Consider the following 21,742-nt stretch of genomic DNA (forward strand, 5'->3'; position numbering starts at 1 on the left):
CAGAAGTTTGATCTTGCATGTAGAGAAAGATTTGTATTTATCTCTAAGGTCTTTTGTTGTAAATATTGAAAATTATTTTATGACATTAATTTTTTAACTTTAATTGAAGGATTTTATAAAGAGAATATGTGAATATTATTATTTATTGATTCATTTGGTGCCTAATGAAAGATTTAAATCCTAATAAATTTTTTTTTAATATGGTCTCCTGCAGAAAATTGTTTATAGTGTTAGTATTTCAAACATTAAGACCCAACTGTTAATTTTTAAAATCATCGGTTTACTTTGCAAATCCCAGGTGAATGATAAGATCTTAGATTAGGAAAGGTTTTCTCTGTCAGAATATATCTAGAGATCTTTTAGAGTCTAATTCTATCAGATAAGGTTTTAAAGTTGCTTAAAAGTCACTTAATCCTTGGAAGGAGAAACAATTCCGTAAGAAAGAATGATTTACACTTAAGTATTTTACTATGTGGTAGAGGCTTCATGGAGGCTACAAGAAGAATATAAACAAATTTAGATCCTTTGATCTGCCTTCATTTTAAACTTGAATTAATACTGTAATACTGATAACATTTGAACAACTAGGAGGTTACATTGTTTAAAACTGCATAGTTAAGGGGCGCCTGGGTAGCTCAGTTGGTTAAGCATCCAACTCTTAGTTTTGGCTCAGGTCGTCATTTCATGGTTTGAGCCCCGAGTTGGGCTCCGCGCTGATAGCACAGAGCCTGTATGGATTCTCTCTCTCTGCCCCTCTTCCTTGGCTCTCACTCGCTTGCTCTCTCTCTCTCTCTCTTTCTCAAAATAAATAAGTAAATTTAAAAGAAAAATAAAACAGCATAGTTAAGAAATAAGATTATTCAGATAGACTAATGGAGAAGAATAGCCCAAAGAAGCTCCTATTTATATAGGATGCTAATATAGGAATATGAGTATTTAAGGTGAACAAAATTATTCTATACATTTGATAGGTACCGATTTAGATCTTAAGGTCATACCACATAAAAAGTAAATTTCAAATGTATTACTCAAAAAAATAAAGGCACAAAATATGAGTGAACATTTTTCTGTGTTGGAAAACAAACTGAATTAAAAATCTGAGTAAAAACCGGGAATTTGTGCTGCAAATATGGCAAAGGATTAATTTTTTTAAATGTAGAAGTGAGTCACCTAAATTGGTTTATAAAATAGTAAAGTACCTATTATAAGTGGGAAAAGAATATCAATAAGAAATTCATAATAGAGAAAATTTAAAGTTTAATAAAAATACCGGAAAAAAATTCAACTCCACTAATAATGAAAATAATGATTAAGAAATGCAATTAGAAAATAATGATTTATTTAATTTGCCTGTCACTATCCAGAATGGCCTCCTTCCAACCTGTTCTCCATACTCCAAAGTCATCTCTTAAAATTTCAAACAAGAACAAATCTGGTTATATTGAGCCCCTCAGAATGGCTTTCATGACTTCTTATGACTTTTAGTCTAAAAACCAGTGTCTCTAAATGGCCTGCCTAAAGGCCTTATGTTGTTTGGTCCCAACTGTGGACTCTGACCAATCAGAATGTACACTGGTCATAACCACCAGGTGTGTCTCCATGGAAGGAAGAACAGAAAAAGAAATGAAGATATAAGATGTGAAGGCCTGAGAGAAAAATCTTGGGGGCAGTTCAGGGGCTAATTGTATTAATCTAGTTAAAGAACAAGTTGTTGGAGAAGGTAGCAAGAGTTTTATAAGAAGCTATCAAGTGTGGTCTGAAATCACACAGATGCAGCAATTCTCTTTGCTAAGCCCCAAGTTAGGAATGGTAGAATGATGCTGAAGGTAAGCACGAATAAGTATCATTGGAGATGAAGGCATCCAAAGAACTTTGAGACTTTGGGCATAAAAATTCATGATAATGTTAGGTATTGCAAAGACCTCAGTAAATGAGGGCGAGTGTCTGAGAGGCCAGTAGATTATAGCATTGAGAGTGAAAATGCCCTGGCTTCATTTATGCTGTTGTTATAAATACTTCATCTCTTATAATTATTTTCTCTTTAGTAATTAGAGATGCTGGTGCTTAACACAGTACCTGGCAAAGAGTAGATGCATAAACTTTTCTTCAATATGCCTGATGTTGTAAAATGAAACTATCAGCGGTTAGATTCCAGTTTTTAGAAAAATGCTGGGCTCTGTCTTTGCATATTTTGGTATATAAGCATGAAACCGAACAAAACACCTACTCACATAATGTAGAGGGGCCAATTATTCCAGAATATGTTTTAGAAAGTAATAAAGTCTTTATAACACTGATGGAAAGGAAAGAATGCAGAGAAATAGCCTTGGCTAGTGTATTTATCACTTGTAGATTGGTGAAGGCAAAAAATTTAGTATTTTGAATCATTTAAGTAGGGCCAACATGCATTATGTACTCAATAATATCTTAGTCACTACAACCATTTGGAAAAACTATTTGGCAATACCTACTAAAAACAGACATGCACATACCCTGTATCCCAGTACATCGACTCCTGGGCATAGATCCAATAGAAATGAATGCATATATTACCCAAAAGTCATGTACAAGAATATTCACAGGAGCACTATTTATAATAGACTCAAACTGGAAGCTGCCAAATGTCAACAGTAGAATAGATAAGTAGTAGAATATTTACCCAGTGTAATATTCTGCAGTAATAAGAATGAGCAAATTAAAACTACATATAGCAGTATGGATGAATCTTAAAAACTTAATATCGAGTGAAAGATACCAGACAATATGTATTTTGTGATTTCATTTATCTGGAGTTCAAAAATAGGCCAAACTAATCGATGATATTAGAATTTAGGATAGTGGTTATCCTTGTTGGGGTGGGGGGTGGGTGACTGAAAGGCATACAGAAGGCTTCTGGAATACAAAAATGACTTGTTTTTTGATCTGTGTTCTGGTTACAGGGACCTTTTCAATCTGAAAAATTCATAAACTGTACACTTTGATTTGTATACCCTGTTGTATACATCTTGTACTTCAACCAAATATTTCAGAAAAATATTGTTCCAATTTAGCATGGGACCAATATGAAAGCATGCTCAACTCTATATGTATATGTTAGTTTTTGTCTCTGTGTTAGGCTGTTTATGGCTGTCTTTTCAGAATTACTTGGAAGGAGGGGGAGTGCTTAAGTTACACAGGCCATCCTTTTATCTCCCTGTCACCCATTCCCTTCCCATATAATGATATTTCTTCTGGGACCATACACCTCCCTCCCTTCCTTTCTCTTTTCTTAACAGGCTGTAGTTAACTATGTTTGTTGAGAAAGTGTTGTGTCTTTCAAGTCTCTTGGGTTGAAAAAAGTTCGCTTGAGGACTATTGGGAAAAGGATGTTGCCTTAAACTCTTTTAAATTCTGAATGCCTCTTGGAAAAGTAGCCTATTAAGCATTGCCAGATATTAATACGTACCTCAAATCAGGGGCTTAGAGAGCTGAAGAAAGTGGGAGTCACCTTGAAAAGTGGGTAGTGCAAGCATGGCAGTTCTAACACAGGCAGCCTAGTGACTGGGTGTGGTATTTAAAAGGAAAGTTAGAGATTGCTGAACATGAATTTAGTCTATTTCATAATTTTGTCTAAGCCTGGCTCTTCCCTTTTCGAAAGTGCTTTAGGTTGAGAAAAGTATGTGGACAAAAAATAGAACAGAGAATGCTAAGGAAAGGGTCTTAAAATGTTGGAAAGGAGAACTGACTTCTTATAGCCAGGAAGGTGAGGGGGCTACAGGTGAAAACAAATGGGCTTAGCAAGGGCAAGAGGGATATGGAGAAGGTGGGTAACTTGGGGAGGTAATTGAAATGAAGTAGGCTATAGATGATGAAGGGTGGCTAGTTTCAGAAGTCAGTGGCCAAAGGACTAAGAACAGGATTGGTAGAGATTGAAGGTCTGGCAGAATCCAATGAGATCCCACTTGGTAAGAAAAAGCTTTAGTTGTCTTTTGAGAAATTTAATTAATCTGATAGTCACTAGAATCTTCGTTGTTCCAAATAGACAGAAGGTACTGAAACTCTGGTAGTTCAAATGATTTGTGTTCTTTTTTCTTTTCTTTTTTACATATTAGATCCAGTCTCTATGGAGCCAGATCATTGTTCTTATCCCACAAAGGAGTTTTTTGTTTTTGAAAAGGGGATAATTTAGGCTCTTCTAATTAAAACTTGATTTTGGAGGAAATTCCTGTTTCCCTCCATCCTTTGTCTCTAAGGCTATTAAGGAATAATCAAGAAAGGAAAAAAAGAGAGATCTGATGAGGGGAGAACAGAAATGGGAAACAGATGAGGGGAAGAAGCTGAATAGAGGTGAAGAACATGAAAAGTAAAGAACTGAAGAGACAAAAGAAAATACAGAAATAAGAGGTAGGTCAAAGTTGAAAGAGAAAGGGACTAGGAATAAACAGCTGACAGAGGAGAGCACATGAATTTAAAATAAAATAAAAATATTGAAGCAAGCTAACTTAAGTGTGTCAAAATTTTTGCTTTAAAGAGTTCAGTAAAATCTGGGGCGCCTGGGTGGCTCAGTTGGTTAAGCGTCTGACTTCAGCTCAGGTCATGATCTCGTTGTCTGTGCTGACAGCTCAGAGCCTGGAGCCTGCTTTGGATTGTGTGTCTCCCTCTCTCTCTGCCCCTCCCCTGCTCACACTCTCTGTCTCTCTCTCAAAAATAAAGAAACATTGAAAAAAAAAAAGTTCAGTGAAGTCTATCAATGGATACAGTTTGTGGTTCAGATACTTAGTAAAATTCATTCTCATATTTTCAAGTTTTAAGTCAAGAGCCAAATTATACTAACTTAAGAAAATTGGTTTCTATCTAGTTATTTGATTAACACTAAATTAAGTTATTCATTACCAAATGTTTTTATTGGGTGGTATTTAAGAGGAAAATGTTACAGTGGAACATTTTGATGTTTACTTTAATAATGTAGTCCCTCCCAACAGAAATCTGAAATATCATAATTTATTATGGCATTTGTGGATAGAATGTATGGATGAGTATAGATTTTCATTATACATATAGTTACTTCAATTTGCTATTATGTCACAGTTATTTAGATAGAGCTTATGTTAGCAATGTTTAATTATTACAGATATCTATACTTTTTGATATTGTGAGCCTTTTTCAGTTTTATTATAAAATATTCATAGTCTTCGGCATTTATTAGTCTTCAGTGCAAGTGTACTATTAGAAAAAAATTTGCTAGATAACTCTTATCACGTTCACTCATGGTTAGAGAATATAGATGAAATTCAAATAATCTTGAAAACTCTTAGTGTGATCGCTTTTTGTCCTCCCTTTGTGCATACTAGAATTATGTAGACTTTTCGTAACTATAATCAATTTCATATCATAATTGATCATGTTTTCAAGGATTTAGTTTCTAAACTTAAAACTAAAAAAAATTAATTGAACATGGGCTTCTATATTTTGATCAGGTGGTCTTTTTAATATGATACAATGAGTATTTTATATCATCTTTTATTTGTATAGTTGTCATTTATTAAACATGTATTTAATCAGAAAGGCTCTTTGCCAGTCTATTTTGATAATAATGAAAGTGATGAGGTTTCTTTTTTTTTTTTTATTTTAGAGACTAATGGTATAGATATACTATTCAAACATGTTGATTTTGACTTTTCACTAGCTATTGCCCTCACCAAGGGAATACCTATGTACTTTGTAGCATCTTATGATAGCATACAATTTAGAGGTCTCCTTTTAATTTAGTGATTCCTTATTATAATTGAAAAATAGTGCTAGGGAATTATTTCTATTCTGAAAGATATACCATGCTTTTAAGGTGATGGAGCAAATTGTGCAAATACCTAAGATATTTGGTTTATGAGAAGTAAAACCAAAATGGGCTAGACATACCGTGAAACAACACTGGTCTTTTGTTCTCCTTAAGAATTTGAGACCTAATTTAATTTGTGTCTGCCTTTCCTGATAGGTTTCTTGGGTGATCTTCAGGGATGTTGCATCTTTACCAGCTCCCAAGGTCAAAGTCAGGGACAGCTTTGACTTTTAGCAGTAGTACAACATGATTTGGGATTCAAATGATAAAAACCAAAGAACATGAGGGAGTCTTTCTGTGTCCTTCCAGTTTTCTTTATAGCTCTTCAACTGATTGGCAGGAATTGAAAAAGAGCTAAAGCTTTAGGGTTCAGCAGTATCCTTTCTGAGAAAAGCAGCCCAGGGGTACCTGGGTGGTTCAGTGGGTTGGGAATCCAACTTTGATTCTGGCTCAGCTCTTGAGCTGAGGATTGTGGAGTTGGGTTCTGCACTGAGCATGGAGCCTGCTTGGGATTATCTCTTTTTCTCTGAAAAACAAACAAACAAAAAAGAGCCTTTAAAAAAAATTTTTTTTAAAATAAAAAAGGCAGCCCATTAGAATGACCATGTGTAGGGGAGTTAAAGTGGCAGGGAGCATGATGTCACCAATTATAGGTTATCAGGTTTATGTCTTAAACTGTTAGGAGAAAAGTCTGTTAGCTCTGGAAATGTATAAATGGCAGGTTACAAGGCTTTTCGTATAGATTTATATTTGCTTATTTATGTGCTTGTGTTCATTCACTCATTCATTCATTTTCTGCCTCAGTCCCCTGAGTATTTGAGGTAGCTAATGCTAACAAAATTCAGCAAAATATAAACAGAAACTAAAATCAGAACCAGGAAAAATAGAGGTTGTAACACGTTATCAAGACTGGGAGAAAGACTACATAGATCATAGCATGTAGTTACTACACTTGAGCTATTATTTTGTCTCTAAGCTTCCCAAAGGCCAAAATGAAAAAGGAGATTAAGTCATATAACACTTACTCTTAAATAAAAGAAAGCATGTCACATTGAAGGGGAAGCACAGCTTTTCATTGCATTTAGCTCTAATAGAATTTCCTACTGGAGGCTTTAACACTGACTTCTCAGTGACAGTGCCCTTGACAGTATCACCACAGCTAATGCAGGAGGGAGATTCATAACACCATCTCTTGCAGAATCTAGAATCCCTCAGTGGAGATGGAAGCCCTAACACCGAAATCAGTTCTGTGGGGGTCTAAGAATACAGCTGTTTATACACTGGTTTCATCCAAGAAGTATTTGTTTGAAGGGTTTGAAGGTGAATGTGTAAGATCAGAAGAATTTACTAGTAAATTTATTAGCTGATTTTTATTTTTTTTAATTTTTTTTAGCGTTTATTTATTTTTGAGACAGAGAGAGACAGAGCATGAACGGGGGAGGGTCAGAGAGAGGGAGGCACAGAATTTGAAACAGGCTCCAGGCTCTGAGCTGTCAGCACAGAGCCCGACGCGGGGCTCGAACTCACTTACCGCGAGATCGTGACCTGAGCTGAAGTCGGCCGCTTAACCGACTGAGCCACCCAGGCGCCCCTATTAGCTGATTTTTTTTAAAAAATTGAAAGCCTGTTCTTTGAGAGTTTTTGGAAATGTTTTATATATGAAGGTAATTTGTATATGTTTGTGAAAATATAACCCTCATAAAATTATTCAAACCTTATTTCCTGTTATGGTTAAAAAATATTACTGATGATTAAAAGGAAGTTATCAGTGTCAAACTTCAACTTTTGCTTGCAATTTTTATGATATACTGTACTTATTAATGTCATGCTGTTTTCCACCTTAATTTCACTTTGTAATTTCTTTTGTTGGGTTTAGGTGTGGTAACTCTTTGTGCAGACTTTAAAGATAGGTAGTTAAAGAGGGCTACAAATCTATTATATGAAACGTATTCCATTTTGGAAGGAGTTGTTTTCTTTTTCCCTTTGTTTCTTTTTTTTAAGGTTTATTTTATTGTTTTACTATTTATTTATTTATTTATTTATTTATTTATTTATTTATTTATTTTTGAGAGAGAGTATGAGTAGGGAAGGGACAGAGAGAGAGGGGGACAGAGGATTTGAAGTGGGCTCTGCGCTGACAACAGCAAGCCTGATGAGGGGCTCCAACTCACAAACCGTGAGATCATGACCTGAGCCAAAGTCGGATATTCAACCTACTGAGCCACCTGGGTCCTCCAGAGGAAGTAGTTTTCTAAACAATATGATAAAAATTTATTGCAATTCAAAATTTAAAAGTTTTCAAAAGATCAAAAGACACCTGATTCGGGTCATTAATAGTTGGCAGTGTAAAGCCTCTAATATGTCATTTAAGGAAAATTACTAAAAGGAGCTGTGTGCTAGACATAAAATATTGTTATTGGCAAATAATACTGTAGGGAAGGTGCTATTCCTACATTTCATATGAGAATATTGAAGCTTAAAGAGGTTAAGCAATTTGTTCAGAATCAGAGTGACAGATTCAAACTCAAAATTTTCGGACAGTGTAACCTAAATTCTATCTGAACAGTGACTTGTAGTCAGAGACAAATTAGTTCAAATCCTCTCTTTGATATTAAATATATGACCACAGGCAAAGTTATGCAATCCTTCTGAGCTCAGTTTCCTTATAGGTAAAATGTGGCAAGTCACAGAAACTTCACAGAATTATTTTGGAAATTAATGAGATAATGTTTGTATAAATTAGCAGAGTGCCTGGCATGTAATTAAACTCAATAAATAGCTATAAGGAAAGGATAAGTTACCATGATATCTCCTAAGTGAGTCTTTTCAGTATATTTAGGTTGGAAGCTATATTTCACTTTAACATATTATAATTCTTTTTCATAATATAATACTTAAAGATAAGAAATTACCAGACCTAAAGCTAAGAAATTACCAGCAGGTGGAGCTCAGTGTCAGAGAAACCAAATTTCTGAAATTGGGATATTTTTCACTTTCTGTTTTAAAAATAAAACTAAATAAATGCGTATCGTTTTGAAATGTATATGTGAAAGTTTTCTATTTTTAACATGCCTACCAGAAGTCATCACCCTGTAACATAGTTCTTAAATATGCAAAAATAATGCTTAGTTATTGGTATCATAATGAATTCTTTGTTATATCATGATGACCATTCATGTGCACGAATAAGACATGCTTAAAGTGAACTTCATTAGTATGGACTCACTTAGAATTTGATAATTTCATTCAGTAATTGGACTGATAATATCAAATTTAACTGCTCAAAATGTGCCACTTTCATAGGTTTCCACTTCTTAGTAAATGGTATCACCTGTAATCAGCTGCTCAAGCCAAAATCTTGGGAATCACCTTTGTGTTCAATTTTTCTCAAATCTCACATCCACTCCATCAGCAAGTTCTTTTGCTGCCACCTCCAAAATAAAACCCAAATCCCACCTCCTGTCAGTGTCTCCACTGTGATCATCCTAATAAAAAACAGCATAAATTGTGGCCTGGACTACCTGCTAACGGTTCCCTTGCCCTTCCTCCATTTTCTTTTCCATATAGTAACTAGAGTCATCTCAATGTGATCTTATCTGTCTCCTGCTTACGACCCTCCAGTGGCTTCCCTTGGTAACTAACATAGAATTCGAATTTCTTAACATCGCCTAAACTGTGTGTTCTGGTCCCTACCTGTCTCCTTCCAGTATAGCCTGCCTCCATCTCATCTCCCACATTGTAGCCTTTCTGACCATGTTGCCCCTCACTTGCCAAACTTCTTCTCATCTCAGGGCCTTTCTGTTTTCTCTCTCTTTAATATTCTTTCACTAGTTTTTCATATGACTGGCTGTCTTCTTTCCATCATTTCACCTTAAATATCATTCCTTCGAGATATCTCTCACTGCTGTAGCTCTAACGGGCTCTGTTCTTATCTGCCTACCCCTGCCATCAATATTTATCCTATTGCCCCTTTTCACTTCTTACGTAGCACTTACTTCTAGTGTCTTTACTCCTCCTCCTCCTCCTATTTTGTTGGCTAACATTTACTATATAGTAGGATTCTTCTAAGCATTTCTATGCATCAATTACTTTAATATGTGCATTTATATGTAGTAACTCATTTACTCATGGTGTTTGTTTATGTGTGTATGTTTTTAGTATCTATTTTCTTCCTCTATAAGCCCTGCCAGCTTCCCAAACCGTAGCTCCAACAAGACAGGCATTTTAATTTTGTTTACTGCTATTTCCTTAGCTTTGTGCAGTACTTGGCACATAGAACAGGGTCTGTAAATATTTTTTGAGTACTGGCAAGCTCTTAGAACCCATAATAACAAATAGAGTCATCAAATATTAAAATAATCTCCTAGGGGAAAGAGAACATTTTCTAAGGAAGAAATCATGCCTGACTGATTGTTCTTAGAGTTCTTGTATATGAAGATAATAGGGCATAAACTTAGGTTTTAGAAAAGACTTTGACAATGCTCTTTACCAGAGATGACTGGTAAGTCACCATTGGATGGGAAATATACTGACCCCAAGAAAAGGGTCAGAAATCAAAGCGTAAGAGTAAATTTATATTTAGTTAAGTGGAAAAATTAAAGATCAAGGTGTCTCAGCAATGAATAACCACATCTATTATGGGTTGAATTGTGTCCTGCAAAAAGAGATGTTAAAATCCTAATACCCAGTACCTGTAAATATGACAGGACTTATAGATGTAATGAAGTTAAGATGAGGTCATCAGAGTAGTCTGTAATCCAACACAACTGGTGTCTCAATAAGAGAAGACAGACTGACCTACAGGGAATAAAAGCCATGTAAAGACAGAGGCAGAGATTGGAGTTATGCTACCATAAGCAAAGGGTTGCCTGCAGCTACCAGAAGCTATGAGATACAAGGAGGGATCCTCCCCCAGAAAGTTTGGAGGGAGCATGGTTCCTGATGACACTTGGATTTCAGACACTGAGCTCTAGATCTGTGAGAAAATAAATTTCAGTTGTCTTAAGCCCAGTTTATGGTACTTCGTTATAGCAGCCCTAGGACATTAATACAACATCCACTGTGTTTGTTATCTTTATAAGTGATCTGGAAGATTGCCTGGTGAGGTATCTAGATGACATTAAATTTTTCTATTCTGAAAAGCAAAACTGATGGGTATTAGATGATCATAGGAGACATACCTGAGTTAGCTTTTCTCTGGGCTAGACCAAGAAGCAAGAAATCTAGCTACCATAATTTTATATTCCTTGAGTGTAAACATCAGTTCTGATTTTTTTTTTTATCTACAAGATTGTTTCTTGATTTAAATTTTGTTATTTTTATGAGCCTGTGAATTTATGTGGCAGGTACCTAGTAAATGCTAAATGAATATTGAAAGAGTAAATGAAGACCAAACAGGAAGAGTAAATCAGACCAAACAGGAAATAAGAGATAAAGGTAGGAAAATATAAGTATATAAGTAAGTTTGTATATGTAAAAATCTGAATTATGTTTAAAATGATCTAGGGGAAAAATGAGACCAAGGAAAGAATATTGAGCATTGGAATGTATTGTTGAGTGTATCAACCCTTTGGCAGAAAGACAAAATTAATGAGTTGCTAATACATCCTTTGAGACTCTTTCTTGGCAATAGAATACTTATGGTGAGGTGGAACAGGGAACTAGCTTAAATAACATAATATAATGGTTAATTGCATGGATTCTGGAGCAGAGTTGCTTGGGTTTGAATTGTGGGTTAGCCACTTACTGGCCGTGTAACCACGGCAAGTCTGTGCCACCAAGCTTTCTGTGCCTCAGTTTTCTCATCTGTAAACTGGGGCTTGTAATAGAACCTGTCACATAGGATAATTGTACGTGATTAAGTGAGATAATCCACCTAAAATGTTTAGAACAATGCCTGGCTCATAAGAAGCTCTCTATCCCATGTTATCTATTATTATTTGTTAAATGCAACATTTTAGAGAATTCTCAGAATATAAAATACAACTTTCCCCTGATGGACATGATTGAAAGGTGAATTGTTATGAACAACAAAATCAAAATGTGGGTATATTTAAAATAGAAAAATAGAGTAAATTATACAAAGAGGTAAATTTTATTCTTTTTATTTATTTTTAAATTACATTGGCTTAGAAAGGAAGGCTAAGGACTTAAAGGAGGAGATGTTATGACAGAGCTGTGAACCCAGGAAAGTTTTACTGAGTAAGACTTTGTATAGTAGGTTTTTCTTGCTTTTCCTTTTTTTCTTACTTAAGAAATAATTAATTAAAAAGCCCCGGATTAAGAAGAGCTTTGTAGCACAGCTGTTTGCACGGTGTTGTTTTAAGAAGTGCTTAAAAATTTGGTTTATTTTCAGAGATCTCAAGATCCAAGTTCCTGAAGCAGAAAGACTTATTTAGGTTGTATAGGAAGGAAACTACTTATTAAAAAAAAAAATTGGAAAATAGATCTGTTTCTTAAATAATAGATCTTAACGCATGAGGATTTTCTCTTCATTGCTGGATAAACAGTAACAGTTGTCGGATGTATCCATTCCTCTTTTTCAGAACTGAGGGGTATACTTCCATGCCAACAGGGGGAGGTAGTATCAAATAGGAGATCCAGATTTATGTCTCTTCTATCTTGCATTTGGCTCTGACAGGAAGGTCTGTGGACAAATTGATTTTGGGCCCACCATCAGCAGCTCTTGCTAAGATTTGAGATGGAGAAGAAAAATACATGTGTGTATTGTGAGAATAGGCTGGAGCCTGGTTGTGTTTCCGAGTCCTGTAAAAATTGTGCTTTAAGGCACAGTTTTGAGAGTTCCTCTCCTTCCACATCAGAAGCCAAAAGAGATCAGGTAAGGGGGAAGGCTGTCTCAGGCGTACTTTAGTCAGGATGCAGAAATCATCTAAGAGTCCAGCGAATCCTTCACTTTAAGCTGCCTCTTCAAATGGGAAGAGTAAGTTTTCTTGATTGCTGAGTATGATCGTAGTCAAAATTCTTTCGAAGGAATACTATCACTTGATACCAAACGAGCCCATTAAAAAAGCGAAAGTCGCTTGTTTTCTATTTCTCTTTAATTTTATTTATTTTCTTTATTCATCCCTCATATTTGAGAAAAATATGTGCTTTCTACTATGCCAAAACATGGGACGGGGAAAAAAAGTGTACCTTTGTGCAATATCTGAGGAGAAGCATTGTTCAATTTAAACTCTGAGGGTATTAAGATTTTTGTTTTCCACATTTCAGTTTTTTTAACAGCTGGTGAGTACAGTTTTACCTTCATATTTTCAGTTTCTGTGAGGAAGCGGATATGATATTTTTCTTGATAAATAATAAAAAATTGGTGACAGTACAAGATGAAGCTTTTCACTATGACATATAACTATATAGTTCAATGTTAATTTTATAATCAATTCTTATGGTTGCTTAATTTAGTAACCTGGAACACTAATTTCTTAATATTTTAATGTATAACATATAATTCTATGAATAGTAGGAATTGAGTCCTATCTTAAAAGTATTATGTTAGTAAAGCATTATATTTACACATTATTTTGCATTTGAAGCTTAAATGCCTACATCCTCCAGATTCCTTAATTAAAAATAGTTTACCTGTATATTTTAGGATGTCATTCTCCCAGATTCACTATGTTAGGAAAAACAAATTCTGGCCTTCAAATAAGAATGGAAAATGTTAAGAGTACTCAATGATTATATACCTTCATACATTTTTTCTTATATTTATTGAGAGTTGTATAGATATATAATTCTTGTTTTATTGTCACCAAATTCAACATTTAAGTTATGATGTTCTAAGTATTAGTGTCCTGTAATCATTGAGTAAGTACTATTCATAAGTTTAAGAGTCACTCCTTACATTTGTAAGTTTTGTGTTACCTTGATTTATAGAGTCATAAAAATATTAGAGGATATAGAATCCATTGGTATCATCTGGTCCAATCTGTCATTTTATATATAAAAATGTCTTTGAAGCCTAAGATAATTAGTGACTCACAGCTAGCTAGTGACTTATGTAACTCTAACTTTCTATAGCTTTGAAGGAATGTCTTGCTTCCTTTTTATTCTTCGTTTCCAGATACTGTGTATATATTTTTTATGACCCTTATTTGATATTTTTGTGTATTTATATGTTTATTTTTTATATGTCATTTGTTTAAAACAATTTTATGCTCTTTATTTCTTGTTTCTGAAATTGTTTTTAATTCTCTTAATTTCTATTCATTTTTCTTTTCTTTGTATTCACCCATAACTCTAATAGTTTACCTTTGGTTATTACCCATTTACCTAAATATAATGAGATTACTTATGGTAAATCTCTAAATATACTTTTAAAGACTTAAACGTTTATTTATCATTGTCATTCTGCTTAGTCAGATATTACTACACTCAGACACACACATACTCAGATTCACATGTAATAGCTTATGTGATGATTTGATAATTGATCAAAGGAGGGTTTTTTATTCTTAAGGAGTCACTAACCTTCCATGGGGATGTTCTGAGATCTTTGGTTTTTAGTCTGTGATATTCTTTTATAATGTTTCCAGCGAATCCTTATCACCCAAGATGCATACTGACTCACAAGGGCTTATTTTAGGCAGGAGTTTTCCATTTTACTAGGAACTCAAATTCCCCTAGAAATGAGACCTTGTCCAGGGCTAGTTTGTCTTCCCTTGGTAAACTTTCGCCTCCCCCCACCCAGCCATGTTGCTGTTGTTAGCCATCCGTTTTCTCCATAAATATTTTAAAATTTAAAATATTTTAATATTTTAAACATTATTTTTAAAAAAATTTTAATGTTTTTATTTTTGAGAGACAGAGAGCATGAGTGGGGGAGGGGGAGAGAGAGAAGGAGACACAGAATCTGAATAGGCTCCAGGTTCTGAGCTGCCAGCACAGAGCCCAATGTGGGGCTTGAACTCATGAACCACAAGATCATGACCTGAGCCCAAGTCAGACACTTAACCAACTGAACCATCCAGGTACTCCTCCTTTAAATAGTCTTATTAATGTCATACTGATTCTGCACTGTATATGTCAGATCCATTCTTGACTGTTTTTTCACTTCCCTAAAGCATCCTCATACAGCTCTTCATCTCCTCAAAAATTTTTATTACATCCCCTGGAATCTTGTTTTATTTGGTAAGCTCACTTCCCTTTTAAGGGAAGATTATTCATTCTTCCATATTCCATGTAACTCAGCATTCAGAAGTGATCCTTAATGCTGCTGCTGCCTTTTTATTCTTTCACCCTTATGTGAAAGCCTCAGTGTTTTAAAGGTTTGTGGAGGTTGGTTGTACTACATTTACTCTTTTTCACTGATGAACTCTTTCACACTTCTGTTCATTTCCTGTTGGTTATCAAAGAATAAGTACTCTGGTTTACAGTCTCTTTTTTTTTTTTTTTTTTACTCTGAGCCATTTGTCATGATTTGATTATTCATGTGGAATACCCATCCCCAAATTTAGTTTCTATGTTCATCAATCTAAAGATAGCATTGATTGAGGGATAGTAGCTGATAAGCAAGTTTAGGTCAAGGGGCCTGTTGTAAAGACAGAAGAAAGCTCTTTGATCCTTGTTGTCTCTCTTTAATAACTGACACTAGCTCGGGACTGCTTACTTTGCAGACTTCTTGTTTCATAAGAAACATAAAACCTTATTTGGGAGGTTAATTTTAGACATGCTTTTGCCACATATAGCTGAATTTAATTCTGACCAAAAGAATAAGTGAAATTTTAGTGAAAATAGAAAAATAAAACTCAGCATAGTACTGCTGTTTTCATTGTTATTGTTTTGTTTATTTGAATGTTTTAGAAGGTACTTGATCCTAGGAGCTTATTATAGCACTTTTTTACTAAGGTAGAGGAATTTTACTGCATCAGTAAACATTATTGTAGCTTATAATATTTAAAAATCTGGCTACCACATGTTGTCTTTGGTAAATATCTATATTTTGAAGGTGTAGAATTCTCCTTCCCCACAGAGCCCTAGTTTCTGGTTAAAATTTTCAGAAGAATAATTGGTCCTGCCAATCAGCACATGCCAGAAGATTTTATTATTTATTTATTTACAAACAAATTAGTTAGTATATAGTGCAATAATGATTTCAGGGGTAAATTCCAGTGATTCATCCCCTGTGTATAACACCCAGTGCACATCCCAAGTGTCTTTCTTAATACCCCTTTCCCCTCCACAACCCCTCCAGCAACACTCCTTTTGTTCGCTCTATTTAACAGTCTCTTATGGTTTGTCTCCCTCCCTGTTTTTATATTGTTTTTGCTTCCCTTCCCTTATGTTCCTCTGTTTTGTATCTTAAATTCCTCATGTAAGTGAAGCCATATAATATTTGTCTTTCTCTGACTTATTTTGCTTAGCATAATACTCTCTGGTTCCATGCATGTAGTTACAAATGGCAAGATTTTATTCTTTTTCATTTCTGAGTAATACTCCATTGTATATGTATTTTTTTAAATATGAAATTTATTGTCAAGTTGGTTTCCATACAATACCCAGTGCTCATCCCAACAGGTGCCCTCCTCAATGCACATCACCCACCCTCCTCTCCCTCCAACCCCCCATCAACCCTCAGTTTATTCTTAGTCTTTAAGAGTCTCTTATGGTTTGGCTCTCTCCCTCTCTAACTTTTTTTCCCCCCTTTCCCTCCCCCATGGTCTTCTGTTAAGTTTCTCAGGATCCACATAAGGGTGAAAACATATGGTATCTGTCTTTCTCTGTATGACTTATTTCACTTAGCATAACAGTCTCCAATTCCATCCACGTTGCTACAAAAGGCCATATTTCATTCTTTCTCATTGCCAAGTAGTAGTCCATTGTGCATATAAACCACAATTTCTTTATCCATCCATCAGTTGATGGACATTTAGGCTCTTTCCATAATTTGGCTATTGTTGAAAGTGCTGCTATAAACATTGGGGTACAAGTGTCCCTATGCATCAGCACTCCTGTATTCCCTGGGTAAATTCCTAGCAGTGCTATTGCTGGGTCATAGGGTAGATCTATTTTAATTTTTTGAAGAACCTCCACACTGTTTTCCAGAGTGGCAGCACCAGTTTGCATTCCCACCAACAGTGCAAGAGGGTTCCCGTTTCTCCACATCCTCTCCAGTATCTGTAGTCTCCTGATTTGTTCATTTTAGCCACTCTGACCAACGTGAGGTAATATCTCAATGTGGTTTTGATTTGTATTTCCCTGATGAGGAGTGACGTTGAGCATCTTTTCATGTGCCTGCTGGTCATCTGGATGTCTTCTTTAGAGAAGTGTCTATTCATGTTTTCTGCCCATTTCTTCACTGGATTATTTGTTTTTCAGGTGTGGAGTTTGGAGAGCTCTTTATAGATTTTGGATACTAGCCCTTTGTCCGATATGTCATTTGCAAATATTTTTTCCCATTCCATCAATCGCCTTTTAGTTTTGTTGATTGTTTCCTTTGCTGTGCAGAAGCTTTTTATCTTCATGATGTTCCAATAGTTCATTTTTGCTATTAATTCCCTTGCCTTTGGGGATGTGTCAAGTAAGAAATTGCTACGGCTGAGGTCAGAGAGGTTTTTTCCTGCTTTCTCCTCTAGGGTTTTGATGGTTTCCTGTCTCACATTCAGGTCCTTTATCCATTTTGAGTTTATTTTTGTGAATGGTGTGAGAAAGTGGTCTAGTTTCAATCTTCTGCATGTTGCTGTCCAGTTCTCCCAGCACCATTTGTTAAAGAGACTGTCTTTTTTCCATTGGATATTCTTTCCTGCTTTGTCAAAGATCAGTTGACCATACTTTTGTGGGTCCAATTCTGGGGTCTCTATTCTATTCCATTGGTCTATGTGTCTGTTTTTGTGCCAATACCATGCTGTCTTGATGATGACAGCTTTGTAGTAGAGGCTAAAGTCTGGGATTGTGATGCCTCCCGCTTTGGTCTTCTTCTCAAAATTACTCTGGCTATTCGTGGTCTTTTGTGGTTCCATACAAATTTTAGGATTGCTTGTTCTAGCTTCAAGAAGAATGCTGGTGCAATTTTGATTGGGATTGCATTGAATGTGTAGATAGCTTTGGGTAGTATTGACATTTTAACACTATTCTTCCAATGCATGAGCATGGAATGTTTTTCCATTTCTTTGTATCTTCTTCATTTTCCTTCATAAGCTTTCTATAGTTTTCAGCATACAGATCTTTTACATCTTTGGTTAGGTTTATTCCTAGGTATTTTATGCTTCTTGGTGCAGTTGTGAATGGGATCAGTTTCTTTATTTGTCTCTTACTTCATTATTAGTGTATAAGAATACAACTGATTTCTGTACATTGACTTTGTATCTTGCGACTTTGCTGAATTCATGTATCAGTTCTAGCAGACTTTTGGTGGAGTCTGTCAGGTTTTCCATGTATAATATCATGTCACCTGCAAAAAGTGAAAGCTTCACTTTATCTTTGCCAATTTTGATGCCTTTGATTTCCTTTTGTTGTCTGATTGCTGGTGCCAGAACTTCCAACACTATGTTAAACAACAGCGGTGAGAGTGGACATCCCTGTTGTGTTCCTGATCTCAGGGGGAAAGCTCTCAGTTTTTCCCCTTTGAGGATGATATTAGCTGTGGGCTTTTCATAAATGGCTTTTATGATGCTTAAATATGTTCCTTCTATCCCGACTTTCTTGAGGGTTTTTATTAAGAAAGAATGCTGAATTTTGTCAAATGCTTTTTCTGCATCTATTGACAGGATCATATGGTTCTTATCTTTTCTTTTATTAATGCGATGTAGCACATTGACTGATTTGCAAATGTGGAACCAGCCCTGCATCCCAGGAATGAATCCCACTTGATCATGGTGAATAATTCTTTTTACATGCTGTTGAATTCGATTTGCTAGTATGTTGTTGAGAATTTTTGCATCCATGTTCATCAGGGATATTGGCCTGTAGTTCTCTTTTTTTGCTGGGTCTCTCTGGTTTAGGAATCAAAGTAATGCTGGCTTCATAGAATGAGTCTGGAAGTTTTCCTTCCCTTTCAATTTTTTGGAACAGCGTGAGAAGGATAGGTATTATCTCTGCTTTAAATGTCTGGTAGAATTCCCCTGGGAAGCCATCTGGTCCTGGACTTATTTGTTGGGAGATTTTTGATAAGTGATTCGATTTCTTTGCTGGTTATGGGTCTGTTCAAGTTTTCTATTTCCTCCTGATTGAGTTTTGGAAGTGTGTGGGTGTTTAGGAATTTGTCCATTTCTTCCAGGTTGTCCAGTTTGTTGGCATATAATTTTTCATAGTATTCCCTGATAATTGCTTGTATTTCTGAGGGATTGGTTGTAGTAATTCTATTTTCATTCATGATTTTATCTATTTGGGTCATCTCCCTTTTCTTTTTGAGAAGCCTGGCTAGAGGTTTATCAATTTTGTTTCTTTTTTCAAAAACCAACTCTTGGTTTCATTGATCTGCTCTACAGTTTTTTTTAGATTCTATATTGTTTATTTCTGCTCTGATCTTTATTACTTCTCTTCTTCTCTTCTTCTGCTGGGTTTGGGGTGTCTTTGCTGTTCTGCTTCTATTTCCTTTAGGTGTGCTGTTAGATTTTGTATTTGGGATTTTTCTTGTTTCTTGAGATAGGCCTGGATTGCAATGTATTTTCCTCTCAGGACTGCCTTTGCTGCATCCCAAAGTGTTTGGATTGTTGTATTTTCATTTTCATTTGTTTCCATGTATTTTTAAATTTCTTCTCTAATTGTCTGGTTGACCCATTCATTCTTTAGTAGGATGTTCTTTAACCTTCATGCTTTTGGAGGTTTTCCAGACTTTTTCCTGTGGTTGATTTCAAGTTTCATAGCATTGTGGTCTGAAAGTGTGCATGGTATGATCTCAATTCTTGTATACTTATGAAAGGCTGTTTTGTGACCCAGTATGTGATCTATCTTGGAGAATGTTCCATGTGCACTTGAGAAGAAAGTATATTCTGTTGCATTGGGATGCAGAGTTCTAAATATATCTGTCAAGTCCATCTAATCCAGTGTATCATTCAAGGCCCTTGTTTATTGATCCTGTGGCTAGATGATCTATCCATTGTTGTAAATGGGGTATTAAATAAATCCCCTGCAATTACTACATTGTTGTGAATAAGGTTACTTAAGTTTGTGATTGTTTTATATATTTGAGGGGTCCTGTATTCGGCACATAGACATTTATAATGGTTAGCTCTTCCTGATGGATAGACCCTGTAATTATTATATAATGCCCTTCTTCATCTCTTGTTACAGCCTTTCATTTAAAATCTAGTTTGTCTGATATAAGTATGGCTACTCCAGCTTTCTTTTGAATTCCAGTAGCATGATAGATAGTTCTCCATGCCCTCACTTTCAATCTGAAGGTATCTTCAGGTCTTAAATGAGTCTCTTGTAGACAGCCAATAGATGGGTCTTGTTTTTTTATCCATTCTGATACCCTCTGTCTTTTGGTTGGAGCATTTAGTCCATTTACATTCATTGTTATTGTGGTTTAGAGTCGTTGTGATATCTGTAGGTTTCATGCTTGTAGTGATGTATCTGGTACTTTGTGGTCCTTGCAACATTTCACTCACAGTATTCCCCTTAGGATCTCTTGTGGGGCTGGTTTAGTGGTGATGAATTCCTTCAGTTTTTGTTTGTTTGGGAAAACCTTTCTCTCTCCTATTCTGAATGACAGGCTTGTTGGATAAAGGATTCTCAGCTGCATATTTTTTCTGTTCTTCACATTGAAGATTTCCTGCCAATGCTTTCTGGCCTGCCAAGTTTCAGTAGATAGATCTGCTGTTATCCTTATGTGTCTACCTTTGTAAGGTAGAGCCTGTTTATCCCTAACTGCTTTCAGAATTTTCTCTTTATCCTTGTATTTTGCCAGTTTCCCTATGATATGTCATGCAGTAGATGGATTCAAGTTACGTCTCAAGGGAGTTCTCTGTGCCTCTTGGATTTCAATGCCTTTTTCCTTCCCCAGATCAGGGAAGTTCTCAGCTATGATTTGTTCAAGTACACCTTCAGCCCCTTTGTTGCTCTCTTCTTATTCTGGAATTCCTATGATATGGATGTTGTTCCTTTTGATTGCATCACTTAGTTCTCTAATTCTCCCCTCATACTCGTGGATTTTTTTATTTCTTTTTCTCATATTCCTCTTTTTCCATAATTTTATCTTCTAATTCACCTATTTTCTCCTCCTCTTCAATCTGTGCTATGGCCGCCTCCATTTTATTTTGCTCCTCATTTATCGCATTTTTTAGCTCTTCCTGACTATTTCTTAGTTCCTTGGGCTTAGTCCCAGCCCACCACTGGGGCCACAGTCAGACTCGTGTGTGCCTTTTCTTTACCTCTCCCAGGGGCAGGACTCACTATGGAGTGGTGTGGTCCCTGTCTGTGGTGCCAGGGTTGTGGTGCTTCTTCGATGGGATCTGGCCAAGGGCGCATTAGCCGGGTTGGATCCGCAAGGTGCACAGGGGCAGGAGAGTCAGCTTAACTGGCTTTGCCATTGGTGGTTCCTTGCAGGAGGGCCTCTGCAGCACCAGGAGGAAGGCAGGCCCGTCGTTGGGATGGATACATAGAAGCACAGCGTTGGGCATTTGCAGTGGTGCAAGCAAGTTCAGTGATGGGAACTGGTTCCCTTTGGAATTTCGGCTGGGGGGTGGGAGAGGGAGATGGCACTTGCCAGCAACTTTGTCTTCCCGCTGAGCTGATTTCTGTTCCCGGGCTGAACAACTCTCCCTCCCGCGTCCTCTTGCCCTCGCCGCTCTCTGAGAGCAGAGCTGTTGACTTTTAACATTCCAGATGTTAAGTCCCGCTGGCTGTCAGAATTCACAGTGTCCGGCCCCTACGCTTTTGCAAGCCAGACTTCAGGGGCTCTACCTTGCCTAGCAGGCTGCTCCTCCATCGCCCTGGCTCCCTCCCACCAGTGTGTAGCACGCACTGCCT

The 21,742-nt window shown here is 36.2% G+C and overlaps 1 protein-coding gene across 5 annotated transcripts in view; it reads left to right on the forward strand.

Moving 5' to 3' along the window:
* FER (FER tyrosine kinase) overlaps positions 1-21,742 on the forward strand; it is a 433,226-nt gene that overhangs the window by 140,637 nt on the left and 270,847 nt on the right. The window contains exon 1 of one of the 5 annotated variants that reach the window (XM_027036504.2): positions 11,237-12,653. The exons of the other annotated variants lie outside the window; for them this stretch is intronic. Within the exon in view, the coding sequence (XP_026892305.2) occupies positions 12,516-12,653 (138 nt within the window). The 5' untranslated portion in view covers positions 11,237-12,515. Of the gene's footprint in view, positions 1-11,236; positions 12,654-21,742 lie in introns of those variants that run through there. 5 annotated transcript variants of the gene reach the window in all.

This window comes from Acinonyx jubatus, chromosome A1 (assembly GCF_027475565.1).
Source record: "Acinonyx jubatus isolate Ajub_Pintada_27869175 chromosome A1, VMU_Ajub_asm_v1.0, whole genome shotgun sequence".
NCBI lineage: Eukaryota > Metazoa > Chordata > Mammalia > Carnivora > Felidae > Acinonyx > Acinonyx jubatus.